This window comes from Drosophila elegans, unplaced genomic scaffold (genome assembly GCF_018152505.1).
Source record: "Drosophila elegans isolate 14027-0461.03 unplaced genomic scaffold, ASM1815250v1 contig_208, whole genome shotgun sequence".
NCBI classification, from domain to species: Eukaryota; Metazoa; Arthropoda; class Insecta; order Diptera; family Drosophilidae; genus Drosophila; species Drosophila elegans.
Window position 1 is genome coordinate 6,421,670 of NW_024545578.1, and position 23,093 is coordinate 6,444,762.

Below are 23,093 nucleotides of genomic sequence, written 5' to 3' on the forward strand. Positions count from 1 at the left end.
TATCGTTCATTGCTTTTTGTATCACAAAATTTTACTTTATAGTATTACTAAACAATTAAATAAAATAAAGGTCAAGATTAAACTTGTTTTTTGTTTTATTTTATATTTTTAAACACCAACCATGCAACAAAGGGATGAAAAAGTACAATTTTCTTAGCCATTCCAATGAAAAGTACTTAAAAATTTGTAAATTAATTTAATATACAATATTAACGCTTATGATACCGATTAAACCGGATAAGAACTGTTTAACAATATATTCTTATCAGTAATCCAAATCGAGACAATAACCAATTTATTTTTTTTTACGAAACAACCAAAACCAAACACTTTACCGGCTATAAAAAAAACTCATAAAAAAGTTCTAACAGCTTTTTTAGATTAATAGATTAGCAGATGTGAAAGCACATGTTTTTGTGGTGGTACCGAATTTTTGTACATATGCATATGTTTTTTAAATTATTTAACACAGCTTTAGCTGTATTTTAGGTTTTTTTTTAAATAAATGCTTATATTTTTCTAATTTTTGGGGCATCAAATAAATAATTTTATATTTTAAAGTTGTCTCGATAGAAGAAAATTTGAAAAGCCAAAAATGTAATGTTCAGAATGTAAGCCTGGATTAAAATTCTGGCTTCGGCTGATATATGATTATGTTGTATTTAAAGGTCCGTAAAAAAGTTTATAAAAATACAAAATATTTTTATTAGTTTATAGTCTATTTCGGACACTTGTTCAGACTTATTAACAGTCGCTATTTTCAAAATCAGCTTGAAATGTAGAAGCTATTTCATTTACCATATCACTCGCTAGCAAGCTACGGCCAAACTTTTGAAATACAGCTGAGTTTAGTCTCTTCACAAAATAGCTTGAAGCACATGCGGCAATGAGCGCAGGATTTGGTTCATTTGACTGCAAGGACCAATAATAAAAAGTTGCCAAAGATCCGCTGAGCAAATCGCCCTGACCTCCGCATCTACGACCGGAACCACCTATTGGCATTATGTGGACTTCGTTCTTTTGGGGAATATGAACCTTGTCATTAGCTCCCTTTTCAAGGACCACAACTCCATCTCCAAGGAGGGACATCTTTTGACGAGCAGCATCGTTATCTTCTCCAAATAGTCTACGGAATTCCATTACATTTGGCGTCAATATAACATTTCGCTGTCCACAGATCAGCTCTAAGTTATCGTTGAGAAGAAACAATCCATCGGCGTCTATAACAACTGGTTTTTTAACATTCAAACAGAGTTTCAGAATGTTAGAAGCAGTTTTCAAAATACTCGGCTCCCGACCCAATCCAGGACCAATGACCTTAAAAGACAATAAATATGTTAAGGTATTAAAAAAAATAAGCAACAATTTGTCATTTGTAACATATTGGTTTTCAAAAACGAGTATTTGTAAAAAATTTCAAATCTTTGTCGATTAGTAATCAAAAGTATTACAAGTACTTACAACTACATGAAGTCGTTCCAACCACGGTGTGATTTTTTCTACTGCGTCTATGGAATCCAGTACTGGATGTACGATAAGATCAGGACTATAAGACTTGATAATCGCGGATGCATTTGAATGGCAGAAGACGTGCCCCAAATCAGCCCCAACTCTTATCGATGTAATGGCTGCGAAGTACGGTGCACCAGTATATTCCAAAGACCCACCGATTACGCCTATTCGTCCATACTGCCCTTTATGCTTGTTGTTAGTCAACTTCGGCACTATTGTTTTGAACAATGCCAATAGCTTTGGCAAATGTACCGGTATTTCAGTTATTGTTGACATCGTCCTAGCTTGATTAGTATTTGTTTTATTATTAAGACTAGTGAGGAGTTAAAAGACTATCGCACTAAAAAAACATCTGTTGCTTTATCTTATTTTCGCTGTGAAAAGAAAATAGGGGATTCGCACGGGTTTGCATTTGCAGTCAAAAGGCAATTTGTGACTTTTTCTATTTAGGATTCAAATCGACTAATGTTTTGGACAAACATAAACAATTGTTAGATCTGATATAAAATGTTTCCTCTACCCGAACTGAAAAATTTTAAGCAAAACGATATTTGAGTAATCTTTATACCTCGTTTTCTTATACCAAAGAAAATCTTTAAACAAAAAAATGTTTTTTTCCATTTTTGATTTTTTCTTTACCCGAACTGAAAAATTTTAACCAAAATTTAAGCAGTACACAAAACTGATATTTGCTTTAAATCAAATGCTTGTGTTTTTGTGAATTTTTAAATTTTGCGTTGTATACAAATTAAAAAAGAAAAAATTTATTTTTGCTTCTTTATAAAGCCAAAATAACCTTTTAAATTTGTTGGGCTAGGAAAATTGCGCTGACTATTTCAAAAATGTTTAAAAAGTATCCTTAAATACTTTAATATTAAAAGCAAAAACACAACAAAATACATTTGGTTATTAATATCGACATGTTATCGACTTTGAAATTCACTTTTAACCGCTGCCCCGGCAACGAGTGGCTCCAAAACAAAGAACCACGCGCTTTCACCCCCAATCCTCAAATCCCGCCAGTTAAGTTGGCCCCTTTCCGGCAGTCAAGTAGACTTTCACTGGAAGACAGCCAAAAAATGTCACACAAAAGGTTTTATGTGAAGTTGGACTTGCAACTTCATGCGGTTGGTGGTGGATTCGATGGGATATAGGCTAAGCTCTAAGACTATTTCTACTTGCAGCTCACCTGTCCAGGCGTTTGGCTCTGTTCCCACGGATTTTTGGAGGCCACCATCAAGACCTTGGGCTACTACTTTCGAACCGGAGCGATGGAGCCGAGATTTCCGATGCTCTGCCACGACCAATTCACGATGGAGGGATATTTCAAGAGTGTGGGCTGCTTGGAGGACATGCACGAGCTGCTGCGAGCTGAACAGTTGGAGATAACCGTCTGGCAGAATGGTCGAAGGCTGGCCTACTTTGTGGGGAATCTCTCGGATGTGATGCAGCCCACAATTCCTCGGCTAAGTTGCGCCCACAGCTCCAATGTCCAGCTGTTGATGAAGGCCACGCCAGCGTTTCCCGGAATCCTGGCGCCCAAAGTGGAGCTCTCCGCGCAATTGACCACGCAGGATCGAAGAAAGGGCTGCAGTTGCTCTGGTTTCAGAGAGCAACCCGTTCCTCCGCCCAATCGCCATGTGGAGAGCCGTTGCCTGGACCATTTGGACCAGCCTCGGAAGCAGCAATCCGTGTGCCATGGCAGGAAATCCAATTGTTGTCCAACTGCGAGTTACGCCGGATGGAGAGGAGACTCGCCGGAGCAGCAGAAACAGCAGGAACGTCGTCTGTCCACCTGCTCGAGCACCACGCAATTGAGTAGTCTTAGCCAGAGTTCCTCGCTGACGCAGTGCAGCCACTTCTCCAGCTGCAGCAGTCCATTGGACGATCATCACAGCAGTTGTGACATTTGCCAAGCCTACAGACGCATGTTTCCTGCTTATTAAACAAACTACAAAATAATAAAGGAATAGAGGCTAACCTTTTTGTTTTAATTGAATTTATAAAGAATTTTAACTAACCATTTGAATAAGAATTTTTTCGGCTTTACGGAATTTTCAAACTTATAATAAATCATCTTTGGACATTATATTTTTTAAATGGAAATGAAAATGATTTTACGCATTATTTAAAATATATAATTTAAGTGATCTTTGAACTTAAGAATCTCAAAATATTTCAGCACATATATGTTATTAAATTCAATATTAAGCATATGAAACAGCTAAGCTCCGAATGTTTTTAAATGACGTTTACAAAAGTAGTACTAAACATCGTTGGGTACAAATAGCTTAAGCTTATTTACCAGAGAAACTTCTTGGCTTTTAAGATTACCAATCTGAACAGTCAATTTGTGCTTATATTAGGGCTTACTAAATCAAGAAATCAATACCTTAAATATACTCCTTAAAATCACTCTGGGCAAAGACCTGAACAATGAGGGTTAGTAGCAGATTGTAGGGCGCTGCTCGCTGCACTTCCTCTGCCTTTAATTGATTCCTCAGTTGGATGCAGGATCGGGCGACATATCGAAGGGTGCTGAAGACATGAGGTTCCAGCGGCAGATGCAAACACACCAAGGTGGCATATAGCCAGCGGGCCAGCCAGACATCCTGAAGGAGGTCGATGTCCTGATCCTTGACCTGCAGCCATTTGCTTAGCATTTCCAGCAGGTGCTCCAAGTCACTTTGGCTCAAATGGAGCAGTGTGCTCAGGAGGGGCTGTTGCTTGCGGCAGAACTCCTGCCACTTCTCCTGGTCCGAGGTTAGCGGGGGTTCCCCACTCTGGTCGTAGTTGTGGTTGACCAATTCCCGGCGAAGAATCAAAACCTGGGAGCGAGCGGCTTGGAAGGATTTCACCTGTTCATCCCGCCATTCGGGCGTGGGCAGCAGGCACTTAAAAGGCGGCAAAGCGGGCTATGAAATATATAAATACAGTAAATTACCCATATGGTCTTTGGACTATTTCCGATACTTACATTATCCAACATTTCGAAGGCGTTGTTTCCCGTAGTATCCCTGATTTTGGGCGACCTTTTGGTCACCACCGCTGGACAGCGTTTCCTCTCGTACATCATGTGCATTAAGTACTCTTCTCCGGATTCTGGCGGCTTCTTGGGATCGAAACTGTCATCCGGTTCGCGGATCTCCAGTGCCTGGAGTTGGAAAGTCTGCTCTTCGGGCTCGTGCTGCATGTTTATTACCGTATTTGTCTAAATTTTTGTTTAATTTAAATGGTAAGACTAGTGAGGAGTAAATAATGGAGAATCACCGATGCCGACATCGATGTCAAAAATATCGGACATATCGATGTTTATTCGCACTGCTTACTGAGTAATTTTAGCGCCTGAGCACTGCTTGCCGTGAAAAGTTAGAGCTGCGCACTGCTTATTTCACAAATGGGCACACCGACAACATAAATACAAATCGTAACTATCGTAAATTGCTGGTTGAGCGTTTGAAATTCAAATTTGTAATTATTAAAACAAAAAGTATTTGATTTAAAATAACTTCTTAGATTGTCTTAGATTTCCTGAAGTCGCCACTTATTTCCACAAAAAGAAGTATTTTTGTTTTGGCTGTAATATTTTTCATATAATTATGGCTTTTAAAATTTTTAATAAATATAAACAAATATTTTGTCTGTTAGGCATCAAAGACCGATTCAAAGGAACAGAACAGACGTTAAACCAACCAAAGGTTAACATTTGTGTGGTTTTTCTAAGCATTGTTCTACTAAACACTTGACCAAATTATTTAGCTTTTAATCTTTAAAATTTTATTTAAATACATAGCTTTTATAAAAAACTTTACACAGCTAACCTAGATTAGGTCTATTGCTTAATCATCTTTTAAATATGTATTTGTAACTTAATGCTTTATGTTTTAATTTGTGTTGATATTACTCCCAGTAATACGGAGGTTTAACTTCACCTTCTAAGTTTTAATTGTTGGTCAAAAATTATATAATAAAGCTTCTTAAAATTAATTACCCTTTGTTAACCATGTTGAGCCTTTTTAATAACCGGCCTTAGCACGAATTTCCTTCTCTTAAATAATTTTAATTTCAATCTCTTCAACCAGCGGAAAATTATATAAAAAAAAGGAAAAAAGGACATTCTTATGCAAGTCGTTTGCACGTATAATTTTAATCAACGGCAGGCCGAGACAAAGCGATCTTGGCCATATAACAAAGCCCGATTGTGTGCCGTCGTCCTGCAAAACATCCCAGGACCCGGGCAATAATAGGACTATAAAAAACGCATTTCATAATTGTCCGGGGAGACAGTGGGCGGACAGTCGGGACCTGAGACTCAGTCCCGATTTCAGGTTAAGCTTCAGTTTCAGGCTCAGGTGTGTGCGTGCGTCCTTTGTGCGAGTTCTTTGGGGCCGTAAAATAGCCCGTAAGGAGCAGGCTGAGCTCAATTAGCTGTCAGTCGCAGGACGAACTTGGTCTCGACAAAATCTCCATTTTTTTGCTCGCTCCGGCATTGAATTTGCAAATAGTTATGACCGGTAAAGTGCTTATTAAGCTGCCAGTTTAAGTGCATGAATTAAATTTAAAATTCATTAAAAGTAAGCGCTGAGCGCAAAGCACATTGGCAAAGGGCGCAAAGAGAGGGAAATTGGAAAAATTGACAGAGGAAGATACATATGTTGTCGAATGGAAATTGCAGACATTTCGGCTGCTGTTTGTGTTTTTTTTAGTACACAGGAAAATATATCATAGAAATATACCACTTTTATCATTTTAAAAAAGATAAACTGTAACAAATAAAACCAAACAAATATTTTTAGATTGCAATATCGTTAAAGTAATAATTTATAGTTAAGAAAATGTACCATTTGTAAGAATAGGACATTGGAAAAAATGTTAGTACTTCGGCAGCTGCTGCTGAGATTTTCAGAATTTAAGAAAGAGAAAATATCTGACCTGTTGTATATTATATTTCGGCTGCTGATGTACAAATTTTCTGTTATAAAAAAAATTGTGCAAAATAAAGTGCAGATTGCATGTAAAATTTAAAAAAGATAAATTAAATACCTTTCAAAATATATATTTTCTGGTTCAAAGAAAAAGTATCTTGGATATATTTAAATAATATTATGTTCTTGAACGCATCGCCAAAATAAAAGAAAAATAAGAAAGTATAGTAAAGTTAATTAAGATTGCCCAAGTATTATTGGTCTATTATTGTTTTGCCTTTCTTACACTGTACGTTTTATTAAGGAAATCATAAAAGAATTGTTAAAAGCCAACAAAAACGGAGCAAAAGGATGTAAAGAGCCAGCAACATGCGTTGACATCCAGACACTGTGTCGCTTTTCTTTTCCCTCACCCCTCAGCCCTCTTCCTCCATTCCTCCACTCTTTGATGCCTTTTCCAATTGTGTTGAGGGAATGGAAAACTTACTGCACGCGCTTTTCTTTGGAATCCTTCCTTGTCCTTTTGCTGCACTGAAGTTTCTAGTTTCCGGGTCGGATCGTAAAAAAAATGTATCCGCATTTGTTTTTCTTCCCTTCGCAGTCAGCAAAACTAATATCCTTGCTTGCAGGACCCCCACATTTCTTTTTAACCGTTCGGCCTACGTTGGCATAAAATATGCCACCACAAAAAAAAAAGAATTTATATATATACGTATATAGCCAGGGAAAATCTTAACTGTTTATCTGTTTGTTCGAGTGTGTGTGACAGTTTCCCAACTCGGCTTCTACTACTTTTCCAGTTGGTTGTTTTTCTTTCCCCCTGAAAGTTATTGTGCTGCATGCGCGCCTTTTAACCTTTTCTTGTGTATCTTTAATCATTTTTAATTGAAATGCAAAAGGTCTGCGCAAGGCTTTGGTACAGAAAGTCTTATCTGGTTATATAAAACACCATTTCCCCAACTGCGAGCGGCTGGCTTTCCCATCCACACGAAATGCCTTCCTCATCCAATTTGGCGGATCATCATTTGCAAAATTTGTAGGCAAATTACTTTCATCGTGTGCGTAATTTAAAATTTAAATCTAATTTAGTTTGACCTTTTTGCGAAGGCCAAGGAAATTCGCTTAGGCTTGTTTTCTTCAATAATTTAGGACGGAATATATTTTAAGCCAAGAGTAATTTTTCATAAAATTTATTAGGCACCTTTTTCGTTTTTGAATAAATGTTATAACATTATTGGAATACAAAGATTAATTAACTGCAAAATATATTTTTTTGTTGATGTTTTGTGAACTTTATGAAGATTTTAAGAAATCATAATTTATACCCCGAATACAATTAAATTTATGCACATATGATTTCCTTCTTTTGATTGCATGCATTTATTCCTAGTTGCTCGTCGAGCCTTCAGCTTTTAACTTCCGACCCAAAACTAGTTTCGGCCATCTCTCTCCAAAAAAAGTAAAAAAAAAGTCCGAAAATATGGATCTTTTGCTGCTCTTAGCAGGCGGACAAAAATTTCAATTTCTGGCCGAGGTCACCTAAACCCCACACAAGGACACCCACAGTCAGAGTCAAGGCCTCGACAGAGGCTCGCATTTGCAACAAGTTTAAGCACAAAGGCTGGAAAAAAATAAAATAAAACAGGTGCATTTGCGGTGGCTCTCAAGGCGGCGGCTCGTGTGTGCTTAACCCTCTTCCTGCCCCACCCACCAAATAAGACCCGACTATCAGCCATCCACCATCCACCAACCACCACCCACCTGCTAACTGTTGCCTACCACTTTTCAAATCATCCACATCCGCATGAGCATCCGATGTTCTGGCAACCTTGAGGGCTAAAAATATACGGCCCAGGCGTATCAAAAGTTACAAATACCAACAGACGGCAGCAGCAATACACCGATAAAAAACAGTTTTCATAATAGTTAATATATGTATTAAACACTTGTTAAAGTATCTACCAGAAATCCCAATACATCCATATATAATATATAATATATGAATGCATTAATTAACTTTAAATGAGTATCTGATTAGTTGCAGTTATACTAATATCTACAACCTTGGAAGAATAATCAGTGTGACCTTGAATTTGTTTTAATACCAATGAATTACTTGAAACATTAAGTTATATATTATACATTAATAATAATCAATATTACCATAAACCTGACTTACACCTTATAAACCTTATAAATATTTTAAAAATATTTTTTCTCTGTGAGCGCAAGCAAAAGCTGTTGAAATATTTTTAATGCAGCCAAAAGTGAAGGCTTGAAATTGAAAGTCATGCTATAGAAATGTTTCGAATGCAGTGAGTCGTTTAAAATTTCATTTCAATTATCTGGGCATTTCAATTATTTGGGCAATTGTTACGCATTCGCTCCCCACTGGTCACACACTGCGTATACGCAATATGCTATACATATGTATGAACATCCGGGCCAGCAGGAATCGAAGGTCCTGACAATTGTGTTTACCCCTGTTATGGTTGCGTCCACAGTCACTGATTCCATTTATGGGACTTTTATTTTTGTTTCTCTGCGGTTTGCGTGCTTAATTATGCACCAGACCCCCAGAACAGACCATATTTTCGTACTGGTATATGTGTGTATATATGTGTATATATGGCAATGGATTCTTCCGGCCCCAGCGCCTTTAATCCAGCCGGGATTTCGTCAAATGTTCTGGCCTAGTTCTGGCAATCTGTGCCAAATGTCCCTTTGGCTTGGTTTCACTCAGTGTTTTCATTCCATTTCGTCTGGCAGCCAAGTTTGCTTTGCCCTTTATGGATAAATTAGTTGGCAGCACACACAGAAATGTGGGTGTTACATACCCCACATGAGTATGTGTATATTTGCACTGGCAAATCAAATTGAGTTTGCTTAATTATTTAGATTAGTAAGTTGGCCGAAAGACAACCAACGACAGAACGATTTATCACAAGGCCCGAAGAACTTTGCGAAAATTTCGCATACCAACTGTGATTGCTTGTCCAAATGGGAAACTGGAGATTGGGTTGGAGCCATTTTCAACTGGCCAAAGTTCCCAAAACAACTTATTTCCTGCAATTTGTAAAGTTCTTCTGGCTCATCAATCTGCGTTAAATCGATTTCGTAAATATATGCACGGATGCCAGCTTACTGACAATTCAATTATTAGTGGTTCACAAACATGATTATTTAATGAATGGCCATAAACTGAAAAGCTTGGTTAATATTTAACAAAATATCTTTTTAACTGACTGACTGTTCAAATAATAATGGAAACTAATTGTTGAGCAATTGCCTTTAACAATGATTTACTATACCACGACATAGCCATACATTTTTACATACATACATCTGTTGATTATTTTTCAGCAATTTTGTTGACACGGATTTCATTTAACTGTCGGTATCAAACGATTTTAATACGTGCAATTAAAAGTTTCAATTTCATCAATTTAAATAATTGTGTAATTAATACAAGCAATTAATTGTGTTGATTTGTTCAATACTTTTTAATGAATGAAAATAATCAATATTCGTGCAAAATTTATTCAAAATAATAATTATTGATTTATTTCGTGCAATTAATAACTGATCGATAGGAATAATTTATTAAAAAACCTTCACAATTAAATTCAAGGGGCAACAGATGAAGTACAATTAGAGTTGTTCTTAATGGATCAAAGTTTGTTCCTGTAGCTTTCAGTTTACACGCTTAATTCGTTTCCATTACCAGCATTTATGCTCCCAAGCATTTTCCAACTTCTTCTGCTGAAAATCGAAATTTTCCATTAATCATCATCATTTTCATTAGCTTCGATTCTTCTTTGCACCTCACTCTCAATTAGTTATTTCCGATTCCCGGTAGCCAAAAGCAAAACGACCCATAAATGATATAGTGAAAATTTTACGTTTTCAATTTAATTTTCCCTTTTACCGTGAATAAAATCGCAAAGGGAAAAAGAAACACAAATGGAATGGTTTATTTGAAAATTTCTTCCTTTTTATTGTTGCACGTTTCAACTTACTTCAGTTACGATTACAGTTGGTTTTTCATTTTCATTTTCATTTTCTTCTCATTTCGGTTTGTGTGACATTTAATATGCATTTTTTTTTTTATTTAACCATAGTTGGTTGCACACCAATCGTAACAAAAAAGAGAATGTCGTAAAACTATGCATAAATATTGATGAACGCCATCGACAAATGTTGAAATTATTTATGCAAAAAAGAGAGGAAGGAATAACTTATATTTATGCAACCAAATGTTTATACTTTAGCCGGCTTTAGTATTAATATCAATTATTTAACATTACATTTAGTATATATTTTTTTACTCTATATAAAATGTCTCTGTTTTTGTTTTGTATTTTTGTTTTTTTTTTCATATTTTAAGGTTTATTGGTAGGCCAAGCTCATAGAGGAAATAGGAAAAAAGCTCTGAGAGATAAAGATGTTACTTTCAAAAGGTTTTTAGTTCGTAAGGCAGCAATTTATGAAGAATTTGTAATTGTAAGTCGGGACTTTGTTCATCGATCTTGTTGTTTTCTTGTTGTTCTCAACTATTTTCACTAGAGGAAAGTAAGGCAGCAAGTTAAGAGTAGAGAGTTTGTATTGGTATTTCAGCAAGTGCTTTGTCACATTTAAGCCGCTTAGGTATACATTTATAAACACCCATATACATATATATAATGCATGTATACATATACATATATATTTGCTTGTATAACTATATATATCTACTATAAATATGTTTATTTAATATGCCTGGATTTCCGTATATATCATATCATTCCGCCAACATCTAGTCGTCTAACAACTCAGTACAAATTTGTCTTGTTTGTCGGTTCTACAATCGTCTGCCAATATTCCAGAACCCTAGAACTAATGCCAATTATTCAACACTAAAATGGTGTTCTGGGGCTTGTAAGGAATGGTAATGAATAATAAAGCTTTGGTTAATGACGATAATTAGGTATCAAATTGGTTGGATATATTTAATTGACATAGAAGCTCCCATGCGCCGAAAATTTTATACAAGAAATTAAATATTAACTGTAAAATTAAAGGTACAAAAAAATACATAAAAGCGAAATACTTTGACATAATTTCATTAAAATATGTGATAAAACAGAAAATGATATCTTAACCTAAAAGAATTAAAATAAAATGTATTTTTATATTTAAATGAAGATGCACATATCCTCCAAATTCCCAACACCAATATATAGTATATGCCCTTCAAAAAATGTTTAACTACAGGATTATTTATCTGGACTACTGCAGCGCATAAATAGTTTTATTTTCAAAGCTGCTGCCATTTTCTAAATTCGTTTTTATGAAGAAAACATAAGTAAGCAGATTATTAATACAATTTGTAATCATTTTAAAATTAGTTAGGCACTTCAACCGCAAACAATGAAACTGGATTCTGGGTTTTTGTCCTTAAATCTTTGCCAAATAGGAGCCTAGAAAATGCGAGCAGCGATTTTTAATATTTATAAAAAAATATTATTATTCATAAGTATTTTATAAATTTGATGAAACTCTGGCAAGCCTCTTGAAGCTGTTTTTTCTAATGTTTAAGCCTTTAATTTGTTATTCCATTACCTTACATTTTTGTTACACACATTTGTGTGTCTTTGTCTTTGTTTGGTTTTCTTTTGTGGAAAATTTGCTTTCATTGATAGTTTATCACAAAATTTCACTGGTCAGCAACTGTTTGCAATACTTTTAAGGTTTTGATAGGGATGTTTTCAAATTTAAGTCTTGCTGTTTTTAATGGGCTATCTATAAATTATTTATATTTGACTACCGATAAAAAAGAAAAAATGGATATAGTTTTAGATAATAAGGTACATTGTGGAATCAAAGAATAATTTTATTAAAATTTTCAATTAAACATTTTTTTTTTAAACATTTTTTACAATCGCTTTAAAAATGCCAATTTTCTTATAGAGTGTTTTGTTTGAATGGAAAAAATTATATCAAGACCATTTGAGGTAGTGCAAATGTTGCCGACCAGTTTTCTCAATGCCTGTTTCAATGCTTTCTTTAAGAATCACTCGAAGTCGCCGGCCTGACGCTGGCCCAATTTACTCCTGAACCCCGACATGTGCTTGCCCAGACTGCGGCCCGCCGATGAGATGATGGAGGACGACAAGGACGATCCCTCCTCCGCTCCGTAGTTGGCCTGATATGTGACTGGGAGCTCTGGCGACGGGGCCAGGAGCAGACCTCACGTCCGCACGAACTTGTAGACGATGAGGAACACCATGAAGGACAGGGCCACCAGGACGACGGCGGTGACCACCTTGGCGCAGGTGTTCAGCCCCGACTCATGGGGATTCAATGGCCGGGAGCTCGTGTGCGTCGCCGATCGCCTCCGCTTGGTGGCCAGACCCCTGGCCAGAGCCGGAAATGCCAACGACTGGGTGAAGGTGAGCTTGTGTATCGACTCGCTGAGGCTGTACGGACCCACGGAACCCCGGGCAGCGGCCCTCAACAGCACGTACTCCAGGTCCAGGGCATCGAACAGGGAGTAGCGAGCCGTCATGGTAGAGGACCTGCGCCGTCCGTCGTGCCTGGAGTCCCTATCCCTATCCCGATCTCTATCCCTATCGCGCTCCCGATCGGATTGCGGCTGCAGCCAGGGATCGGAGACGCGCTGCTGGACGCCCGCCACGCCCACAGCGTAGGCGGAACCGGAGGACGAGCCGCCGGTGGTGGTGGCCCCACCTGCCCCCGAGTGGCCACTACCCAATCCACCGGCACCGCCCAGGCTGACCGCGGCCACGGATGTCAGCGACGACGTCGTCGATGAGGAGGCCGAGCACAGCCGCAGATTGGTGGCCAGTCCGTTGTCGTGGAACTCGTTGGCATCCTCGATGGAGGTCTGGTCCGGCGAGGTCTGTGCCCGCTCCAGGGCAGCCGCATGTTTCATACGCAGGGCAAAGAGTCGGGCATGATCCGGATGCAGCAGGGCACTCGACTTGCGCCGCCCATTGCCACTGGGCACCACGCAAATGCTGTTCCGCATGCCCCTCCTGCCCAGCGACAAATTCGGCGATCCCTGGGTGGGCGTGCTCGTCGGCGACACGTGGCAGGATCCGCCGCCCGTCTGGCCCAGCGGCAAGTGGTGCACCCCCGGCGGCGCAATGAAGGCGTTCGGCGAGGGCGAGGCCTGCACCGAGTCGATGCCAGAGTCGCCGGCGTGCAGGGTATCACAGTACAGGGAACTCCGCCGATCCGTGGACAAACTGAGGTGGTTCGTGCTCCGCCTGGCATTCAGACTCAGGTGGGTGCTGCCGATGCTGCCACTGCCACTGGCCACCTCGATGGCCACTGGACTGCTGACGCTCGTCTCCACGATGGCCGGGAACACGAACGACTGCCCATCCGCCTCCCCGCGCGGCGAATCCTGCAAGAGTCCAGATCACATATAAGATGGGTTACCATTGTCCGGATATCATTTTGTGTGAGGGGGAGGGGGAAGGGGATTATTATCAAAGGGTTCGGGGAGTTTTTAAGCTGGTTTCTCAAGTGCAGTGCGGCATTCGCTGCTTTTCGGGGGTGGAGTGGTTAATTCTCAGTGGTGACTTGGTTAGTTAGGTGGCGCAAAAACTTATTTCGGTAGCAGTGGTGGACATTATTTTACACTGGAGAAGGTGGTGTGTCGTCGAGTTTACTTACAAAAGGTGAGCAAGGGCTGATCGATAAGAAAAGGTTGGATATTACTATTTGTAAAATACTTTGCTTACAACAGAAGTTGCGAAATTTTTAAAAAAATGTAATTAAAAATATCAATTTATATGATATAATGGTTTAAATTAGGTAATCTTCGAGTTGTTAGTAATTGTTAAAGATTCAGCTAAATTGCAGTTTAAATTATATGTTAGCATTGCCTTAATCGTTAATATTCAAATAAAGTATTAAAAAGAATTCGTAACAAAAAGTTTTAGACTATGAATCCTAATGGTAAAAGCTATTTGGGCTTCCCAAAGCAGATTATTTCCCTTTTAATTACATTTATTTTTGTCTCGTTACTTTAGGCTTTAAGTCCTCAAATAAAATAAAATTAAATCAAGTTCTCAGAATGCCAAAACGGTATAAGTCACACATAAAAAGTGATAATTGAAAGGTTTACACCAAATTGCGATATGGAAATTTCATTCAACAATTGCATATTTATTACAAACCAAGTGTAAGCGCGAATATAAAGCAATTTCAACCGAATTCTCTTCTCAATTGTCGACCAACCTTTGCCAAAAATTGTGCATGAAAAAATAATATTTATTTTAGCGAAAAAAATCCCAATAGAGTTACATGAAAAACGAGTTCTAGGTAAAAAACACTTGTAGAATACACAAAAATAACCTCAACAATAATGGGTACTGTGGTCAGATTTATACAGTTGGTAGTCAAAAACGATTATAGCTCGTTGGAGGCTTTTTGTTTTTTCAAAATTGTTAATCGAGGCATGCAAAAAGTCTAGTTAGGAGTTACGAGTAGCATATAAGGTAGATATTAGTTAGAGAGTTGAGAAAGTAAGTGGAGCAGACTAGAGAGGCTTGAAAAAGAGGAGGAACTGGATGGAACCATACCCGCTGACCCTCGGGGCCGCTGTTACGACGCAACTGAACGAAGCCCTCCTGGCGCAGGAGCGGCTACCACAACGGACCGGCAATCAAAACCGAACCAGAACCAAAACCAAATCCAAATCCAAAAACCATAAGCAAAAGCCACAGCCATAACCATAACCATGACCGAAACAAAACCAAACACGCAACGCACACACAGAAGGATATGTATGTATTAAGGCGGGTGGTGGTGTTTGGTGGTGTTTGGTGGAGTTTGGTAGAGTTCGGTGGTGTCGTTGTAGTGGGAAGAAACAGAGAGAGTCGGAAAAACAAATTAACGCAAAAACAACTGGCCACAGCATAAGAACAACTCGTAAGCGAGTGGTTTCAAAAAAGAAAACAAGAAAACTGAGAACTAAAAAGCCCCATTTTTGGATACTGTTGCGGTTGCTTTTTCCCCAAAACACATTTATTGGTCTATAATTTTTGTTTTAACTTTTCTTTTGCTGGTGTACACGGGGAGAAAAAACATGTTCCAAAATATATATATAACATTTAAATTTAGAGTTCTTGTATCAAATGTATATAAAATAACCATAAGTTTTCTAATATTTTACAACAATAGTTTTCTTGTCTAAAAGTATGCAACATTAATTTTCTTAAAGAGTTTTGTGTTTGTGTTATTTTCTTAAAGAGGTTTGTGCTTGTGTTATTTTTGTTTATTTGGTTTTTATGGTCTGACACAAAGTTTCTTTTTAAGAAGTTTAAAATCTTTGAAAATAGGTATATACTTTAGAAAATTACAACCACAGTCAAATTCCTTTAAGTTAAGCATAAAAGACTATTCCTTTGGTGGCCTTAAATATATTTAATTGCATACCTTAAGGCGGCCGAACTTATGTTGTAAAATTCAATCAAAAATATCAGAGTGTGTTAAATTTAAACTCCCAGTTTTGGAACATGTTTTTTCCCCCACAGCGTGTTAGAAAAAGCAAAAATGGGGAGACAAGTGCATACCTGGCTGGGCCACACCTGCAAAAGTGGCAGCGAGCAGGAGGGCTTGTTGTTGCCGGTCGGTCCAATCGCCATTGAGCCCGCTCCGGACGCAGTGACTCCGCCCGCCGACGACGAGGTGCCCGATCCCTGCGACAGGCTGGTGTAGTGCAGATGGTTAAATCTCTGGGCATCGCTGCTGCCGCCGGCACTGGACGCCTTCGTCCTCGTTGGACTCTCATAGCCGGTGGAGTCCTCCGAGGATGTCGTCTTGGGGGAGCGCCAGAATCGCTTCAAGCGCAGCTCCCGCCTTTTTTCTTGTTTCTGCAAAGTGCAAACGCGGATTGATTAATTCCTACCATCATTTCTTTTAATATATATCTACGTTTCATGTACGTGCTGCAGAACAATCAACGCATTTCGGTTGCATAACAAATTGTGTATTTGTGTGTACCTCACCGAACTATATTATTTTAAAGTTGGTTTTTCGTTTGCTTTTAATTCCTCGAGTTTTTAAATTTTACCACTTCATACTTTTCTTAAATTAATGTTTAGTGCCAGAGGATATTATACGATTTTTAAAATTAATTGAGCAACAATTCATTTAAATAAATACATAAAATAAAGTGAGCTAACTAAATTAAACAAATTAATCACGTAAATTCCCCCAACATTTTTTATGCTCTTTGTGATAAATTTTTTAGTGGTTTACCATTTAATTTCTCAGTCTCGACACATTCCAGCAATCTGTGTTGAGAGGTTATATGTTTTACTGAATTGTTAAACAAATAAATGTTTTTTTAAATGACAACTACTTATATAAAAGAAAGGCATGTGTCATGAAGTGCTATTGCCAATGTAGGTGTCAATTAGAGTAATTGGCATGTGTTTGCATTTAAAATTGCGAACAAATGGTTTGTTAAATCAATTAACTAGATCCAAAGTTAATAAATAAAAGAGATAATATCAAAATTTGTATTGCAGGGAAATTAATTTCACATTTTTCAATGGATAAATGGATGATTTTCCTAAAAAAAATGAAAATGCTATTTTCATGATTTAAAGAATAAATTATAATATTTAGTTATTATAATTATTAATTGCCAGGGAAAAACTGAACTAACTTTATTTGCCGCTTTCGTTTAAAGTCCTGGAAATTTGGAAACTCTGCTGGTAATTTAAAACTAATTGATCGCAACAGCTATGCGTTTGACAGAGTAATTTAATTTCCGCACTTGCGTGTGGCTTTTCTTCGGGCAGGAGCAATTGCCTTTGACATTTTCGTGCGGTGCCAATAAATATTTGCGTTGGCGATGCAACATGACATTATGCGCCTCAATTTCGGCCATGCCGACCTTGGATGCTGTTGGCGCAATTCGCGCATTATTTTTTCAATTTAAACTGTGGCACTTGCCGCTTGTTTGCGTTCCCCTTTTCGCAATTTGTATGCACGTCAGCGCGGCGAGTGTGTCTGTATTAAAAAATGGCTTGTGTGTTGTTTTCCGGTAGCAAATGGCAACTACCGTGCAATAACAGCAACTCAGGGCCTGAGCGGCTGCGACGTGACTTGGCCGCCGCCATGTTGCATTTGCCGATAAGCCGCAGTCGCTGGCAGCCATTGTTTGCCATTGTTTGTCGTTGTGTGCCATTTGGTGTATGGTGTATGGTGTATGGTCTATGGTGTACACTGTTTGGTGTTCAGCGCTCGCGGCTTTTTACAAGAAATTGCCAAATTGTGTGCCTAGGGTGGCCCTGTGATTTTTGTCAAAGTCAAACGGGGACACATTCTACAGTTCATTTTTAGCCCAAAATATAGATACAAAAAATAAAATGGTCAAGCATATGGCCTTTAAACTATAAAATCTAAGCCCCTTTTAAACTCGACTTTAAACTTCTTAAATTTTTTTGTTTTTCTTGGAAATATTTTGTTTTTTTTAGTATAATAATAATTTAAATGAACCATTTCTATGCGATACATTTTGTTAACTCATTTCCGTTGTCTTTATATGTAAAACATATTCTAATATATTTGCAATTTTCTGTAATGTAACCACAAAAAGTTTCTGGTGAGCTATAAGATTAGCTTAAAAAAATTTGTTTGTGGTTTTGTTTTAAGCACACGAGCAAAGAGGATTAGCAAATTATTACTTATCTTATTTTCTATAGCCTTGGGGAACTTCTTTTTTAAAAAAATATCTGTTATAAATTTGAAATATTTTTAGTGCAATTCTGATTTATCAAAACACTTTTCAAACATTTAAAAATACAACAAAAACTTGATAGATTTATGACATCAAAAGTGACGTTACAAAAATAACTTAAACTTATATAATACCACCCTAACGTTTTTATATTGCTACGTATTTTTACCTGCATATTTTTTTAATATCAAATCCGTTTTATGTGTTTGGTGTTTCATCCCCAGTCCGTTGTGGCGCAAGACGAAAATCGATGGAAAACTGCACCAGGCATAAATTCTGCAAAAAAAGAAATCGAGCCGGAGAAATGGATAAATGGATAAATCAGGCATTCGTGCAGGAGCGAATGCAGCATTTCTGTTGTTGACCCCAGAGACCTCCTCATGTGAGCTGAGCAGATGTCCTGGCTTTCAGTGCATTTTAGCCCAAAGGAGACGGATCGAATGCACGGCAAGCCGGAAACATATTTCAATTGCTTTACCTCGTTCAAACAAACAGGGAATTTTAAAATGCTTCTTTTCAATTCGATTTTAGCTCGTTGGATGGAGACGTCATAGCAGGAAACTGTCGCACATTAACACGCTGGCAAGGACAAAGGCAATGGCGTCGGCGCCATTAGTGTTTGACAAGGACATTTCCCTCACACACAATCAGACACACATACATAGCTACATAGCTAGCTGAATGGCAAGCGCAATATGAAGAACAGTCCGCCTTCCCATGCCAACATTCATGGTGGTCAAGTTGAAGGATATACTGTTGGTGCCAGGATGGATGAATGCTTTTGCGACGCCTGCAAGCATAAATCACCCGCCCGGACACGGACACGGATCTGAATCCGGAACCCCCTCAACCTTAAACCTCCTCCCTAACCACCAAAAACCCCACTCTCCTTAGCCCCCATATAGCCTCAGCTGCGTGGGTCAGTCCAATAATTAGTTTTAGCAATTCAATTCGTTACTCTGAATGAAGTTTGCCTTGCGGATGGCATCACATGCTAATGGCTCTTGTTGACAATCTTAAGTGCTGCCCAGTGTCCCCAGAGTGCGATAATTTAGTGTTTACGACTTCATTTAAATGGCACTGTAATAATTTACACTGATTTATTTATGGCTAGTAGTAAATTGTTGCCAACCTTGATTTATTCTTACGCTTCTGTTCCGAACTTCACTTTTGCCAATTTATTTAAAAATTCAATTTAATTTAATAATAAACTTAATTTTCAAATATTGTTTTTGTTATATGGTTAACATTTATATACCAAATTCCAAATTTTTTTTAAGAGTTTTCTTGGGCACCCTCCACTGGTTTGTTAGAACAAAGTTCTAAAGTACAACAGTGCTTTGGAAAAATGTAATTCTGAATGTACAAACAATCACTCTTTTCCATTGTCTGTTTTATTCTCATTTTTGACCAGAGTTTCCTGTGGCCGGATTAGAACACTTAACTTGTGTGTCTGAAAGTTGTCGTAAACTTTTACTATTTCCTCTATAATTTCGTTGATTGCCTCAAGGATGCCACAAGTTTTGTGTGCCCATCCATCGGCCGTTCTCGACTACTTTTTTATTTTAGTTCCCACAGCCACAACAATCTGACCGCACACACAGATATGTATATAGTATATATAGACAGAGACACCTGGTCCGATTCCCAGGCCCCTACACACCTGGCTGATTGCTTGTTGCACATATCCAAACGCTTTGGCAAGGACAACACGTGGGTTACCCGTTACTCCAACTTAACGACATTCACGTTTCATTTTTTGTTCTGCCGACTTGAACTCGAACTCGGTTGGAAAAAGTTTACCGTTGTTGTGGTGCGTCCTTCGAACTGAAGGTACCATCACCACCACCGCCACCCTCAAACACCTTGTCAATCGATGTCAACACTCGAGTCCGAGACTCTCATTGCCATTGTCAAGGCCCCGGACAGTCCGGTTCTACTATATCATATATATCACGGGTATAGTACACTAGCAGCCTTGTCGGCACTGAAGTGCCACTGCCCGTCTGCGATTTCGAATCGCCATTGCATATCAAGTAATTCCCAGACATAAATCGTCGACGGTTGCCTAGCTGGCTGGCTGGCTCATTTTCCTGCATAAATATGCCATTGGAGATGGCGAAGTGAATTGATATTTGAAGGTGAGCAAATCACAGAGAAATCACTTAAGGTTTTTCCTTAAATAAATTTAATTTAATGGCGGGTCGATTTATTGAAATTTAAATTGAAAAAAATCATCCAAAGCCATAATATTTCATACAGGAGTCCGATGTTAAAAAGGGATAACTTTTAAGGTTTGTGGTTTATTTTTCCAAGAATCTGCGCGTAAATGTTGGCTTGTAATTTCGGGTAGATTTTTTAAAAGGGTAAATGTTTTTTAAGATAGCAAGCATTAAGTTTTAAAATGGAAACATTTAGTTTAAAAGATTGTTAATGTTTCTTAGAAGAAAGAAGTGAGGTATTATTATATTTTTTTGCCTATGAGGTATTATCTAAAACTTTGAATTTGAAATATTATTTCTCTCAAGGCAAGCCAGAAAATGTTTCCGTGCTTTTTATTATTATATGAAATTAATTCGTAGCCTGCAGGACATTCCACTGGACAATGCTCATCTCGAATTTCAATACCATCTAGCCTCCGGTTTGTTTCGCCCTGGCTAGTTTTCGTATGGCCGTTTTTTAAGCCCCCCTGTCCACAGATGATAATGTCCTCATCCATTTGGTGCCAAGCGTCCTTGGAGCGTGTCATGGCATAAACTGGGAATCTTCGGGGGGCTGGCAAAGGACAAGACTTACTCCTCCATCACGACAGCAATTATACAAATGGCAGTTGCCCCAAGTTCCCACTTTTTCCCCCATTCACTCGCTTAACTCGCTTCTTGTGCTGAGCGTGACCAAAATTTTTAAATTGAAATAAATTTGCCTGCTTGTGTTTCGACAGTGTCCTTGTTGTCCTTGCTAGCTCCCTTCTCGTATCTATATAGTATCGTTATCGTGTTTGCTTAACGTGTTTTCCTTGCCATCGTTTTTTGTACAATTCCACAATTTTCGTTGCTGTTGCATAGTTGGCCTTTTTTTTCTGGTATTTGAATTATAAACAAATTTTGTTGCCCGAGGCCAGTTACATGCAGGGTCTAATGTCAGGGGTCAGGGCCAGTCCTAAACACGTCTGTGTGAGAGTGTGAGAGTGTAAGGACACGGTCGCTTTATCGCCCGCTTCCTGACAAATATTGACAGCTCAGCCAAAGACAGACGTTTGCACTGGCCAGCTAAATCATATTTAATTAGCGCAATTTGGACAATTGTTATAAATGTCAAAATGTCCAGCCAGCACGGCGGGTCAATTTACGAGAAAAGGCTAGCTAAATTAACAATAAAAACATTAGCCTTTGAGGGGTAAGTTACATTTAGTATTCGATACTTAATTTTTGAAATAGTTATTTGGAATTTTAATTAAAATGTTTAAAGTTCTTATATATACAAAGCAATTTGTATTTTAAATTAGTTTTAGTTCTTTTCTACAAACAAGCTGTAAAGGCTATGCAATTTTCTAAGACTGCATGTTAAGTTTCATAAATAAAAACTAAGTTTGCTTTAAGATTACGAATCTATCAACAAATTTTTTGAAAACTCTTCAATATAATTTAACGAATTCTTGAAGAAACTTGGCTTTAAAGAACTAAAATTGTTTTTAGAATATAAACATCAATTAAATTTCCAACTAATATTGGTTAGCCGGAATTTTGATAAAAAAAGTGTCCTTAGCTAAAATTTTAAAAAATAAATAATTTTTTCCAACATTTTCTAACGACATATGTGGATTTACCCTAGTGTCTGCTTGGGCTAGATGAGGAAATTCCTTTTTCATAAGGGCAACTTTAACGGCAATACTAAAAGAAAATCCAGACAAAAGCAATTTAAATTTTATTACACACCATTTAGTCAAAGTGCCAGGACTCGGTGAGTGAGTAAGTGTGTGGTGGCAAATTATTTATGTAGCCCGTGCGGCCAACAATGTGTTTTTTGTCCGTAGTCCGGGGTCCGATCCCTTTTTCTTCGCTTTTTTTTTGCTGCGGCGCTAAACTTTCATGTGTAAAATATTGCTGCATACTTTGCCGGGCAACCAGAGCCGTTTACCTCTCGAAGAAATGTTTTCTGGTGTTTTTTGTGGGAGTCGTTCAACTCTCATTGAAGTCGAGTCATTGTTTTTAGCCCACGAGCATTTGACTTAAAGCCATCTGGACCCTCTAATGAATTCCCAGCTGGGGTTTTTAGGTAGGGTCCTGTGTTTGTCAACGTGTACATTGACCTAGCCGTGAAAATGCTGGGCATGGGATTAAGAAACTTGTTTGAGGTACTTATTAGCTGCTAAGGACCGCCCTTACCCTCATTTATTAAGCTTCTTTATGGGGCCAGTTAACCCGAACCCGAATTCATTTGGCTTACGCACAGATTTTCACTTGGCCTTTGACAAGTGAAATGGGTTAAAGGTAGAAGGCTGCCCTTGCTCGATCGAGATTTTCAGGAGATTGTTAACAAACGCTGATAGACATGATTAGATTAATCACGGTTTTTTCGGGCTTCCCGAGGGAGTTCAAATTGAATTTTATTATTTTTTTTGGAATATTTAATTTAAAGAAGATTGGCCTGTTAATTCTTTAGAAAGGCATTTATGATAATTAAATTATTTTTAATTTATTCTGGACATGGCATTGTTTAAGTTTTAAAAGATGCTTGATAAATAAATTACCTCAACAGAATTTAATTACGTTCGTATCAGAGGAAACTTATTTTCATAGTTTCACAATAAAATAAGTACTTTTAAAATTTCTTGGAAACAAAGAAATATTGTATAGCTAACTACTACTATTTAAGAACTTAGATAACATTTT

At 38.0% G+C, this 23,093-nt stretch overlaps 4 protein-coding genes and 1 long non-coding RNA gene across 8 annotated transcripts in view; 2 read left to right on the forward strand and 3 right to left on the reverse strand.

Annotated features, from left to right (window-relative positions):
- Positions 1 to 77: 77 nt before the first annotated feature.
- LOC108146198 (ATP-dependent (S)-NAD(P)H-hydrate dehydratase) lies at positions 78 to 2,857 on the reverse strand. 2 transcript variants are annotated; one of them, XM_017272113.2, is made up of 3 exons: positions 2,702 to 2,796; positions 1,462 to 1,796; positions 78 to 1,317 (listed from the first exon to the last, which is right to left on the reverse strand). In XM_017272113.2, the coding sequence occupies exons 2-3, from the start codon at positions 1,786 to 1,788 to the stop codon at positions 745 to 747; spliced, it is 900 nt and encodes a 299-aa protein (XP_017127602.1). In that variant the 5' UTR covers positions 1,789 to 1,796; positions 2,702 to 2,796; the 3' UTR covers positions 78 to 744. The 2 variants fall into 2 exon arrangements, with proteins under 2 accessions (XP_017127602.1, XP_017127603.1); XM_017272114.2 differs by lacking the exon at positions 1,462 to 1,796 and having other exon boundaries at positions 2,702 to 2,857.
- Positions 2,249 to 3,481, forward strand: LOC108146196. The gene is made up of 2 exons (XM_017272110.2): positions 2,249 to 2,639; positions 2,697 to 3,481. Exons 1-2 carry the CDS (start codon positions 2,433 to 2,435, stop codon positions 3,456 to 3,458), a joined length of 969 nt encoding a protein of 322 aa, XP_017127599.1. The 5' UTR covers positions 2,249 to 2,432; the 3' UTR covers positions 3,459 to 3,481.
- On the reverse strand, positions 3,378 to 4,799 carry LOC108146199 (protein Gemin2). 2 transcript variants are annotated; one of them, XM_017272117.2, is made up of 3 exons: positions 4,490 to 4,799; positions 3,905 to 4,427; positions 3,378 to 3,463 (listed from the first exon to the last, which is right to left on the reverse strand). In XM_017272117.2, the coding sequence occupies exons 1-2, from the start codon at positions 4,703 to 4,705 to the stop codon at positions 3,906 to 3,908; spliced, it is 738 nt and encodes a 245-aa protein (XP_017127606.1). In that variant the 5' UTR covers positions 4,706 to 4,799; the 3' UTR covers positions 3,378 to 3,463; position 3,905. The 2 variants fall into 2 exon arrangements, with proteins under 2 accessions (XP_017127606.1, XP_017127604.1); XM_017272115.2 differs by lacking the exon at positions 3,378 to 3,463 and having other exon boundaries at positions 3,483 to 4,427; positions 4,490 to 4,798.
- A 5,610-nt stretch (positions 4,800 to 10,409) lies between these two features.
- Positions 10,410 to 23,093, reverse strand: part of LOC108146316 (protein lingerer) — a 29,509-nt gene continuing 16,825 nt past the window's right edge. The window contains exons 3-6 of one of the 2 annotated variants that reach the window (XM_017272277.2): positions 18,371 to 18,477; positions 16,025 to 16,324; positions 15,032 to 15,094; positions 10,410 to 13,848 (exon numbers count right to left, since the gene is read on the reverse strand). In XM_017272277.2, the coding sequence (XP_017127766.1) occupies positions 12,667 to 13,848; positions 15,032 to 15,094; positions 16,025 to 16,324; positions 18,371 to 18,376 (1,551 nt within the window). In that variant the 5' untranslated portion in view covers positions 18,377 to 18,477 and the 3' untranslated portion in view covers positions 10,410 to 12,666. The remainder of the gene's footprint in view (positions 13,849 to 15,031; positions 15,095 to 16,024; positions 16,325 to 18,370; positions 18,478 to 23,093) is intronic. The other variant, XM_017272278.2, reaches the window with a different exon arrangement.
- Positions 18,010 to 19,286, forward strand: LOC121467110. The gene is made up of 3 exons (XR_005977230.1): positions 18,010 to 18,066; positions 18,426 to 18,583; positions 18,733 to 19,286. It is a non-coding gene; the product is annotated as an uncharacterized LOC121467110 (long non-coding RNA).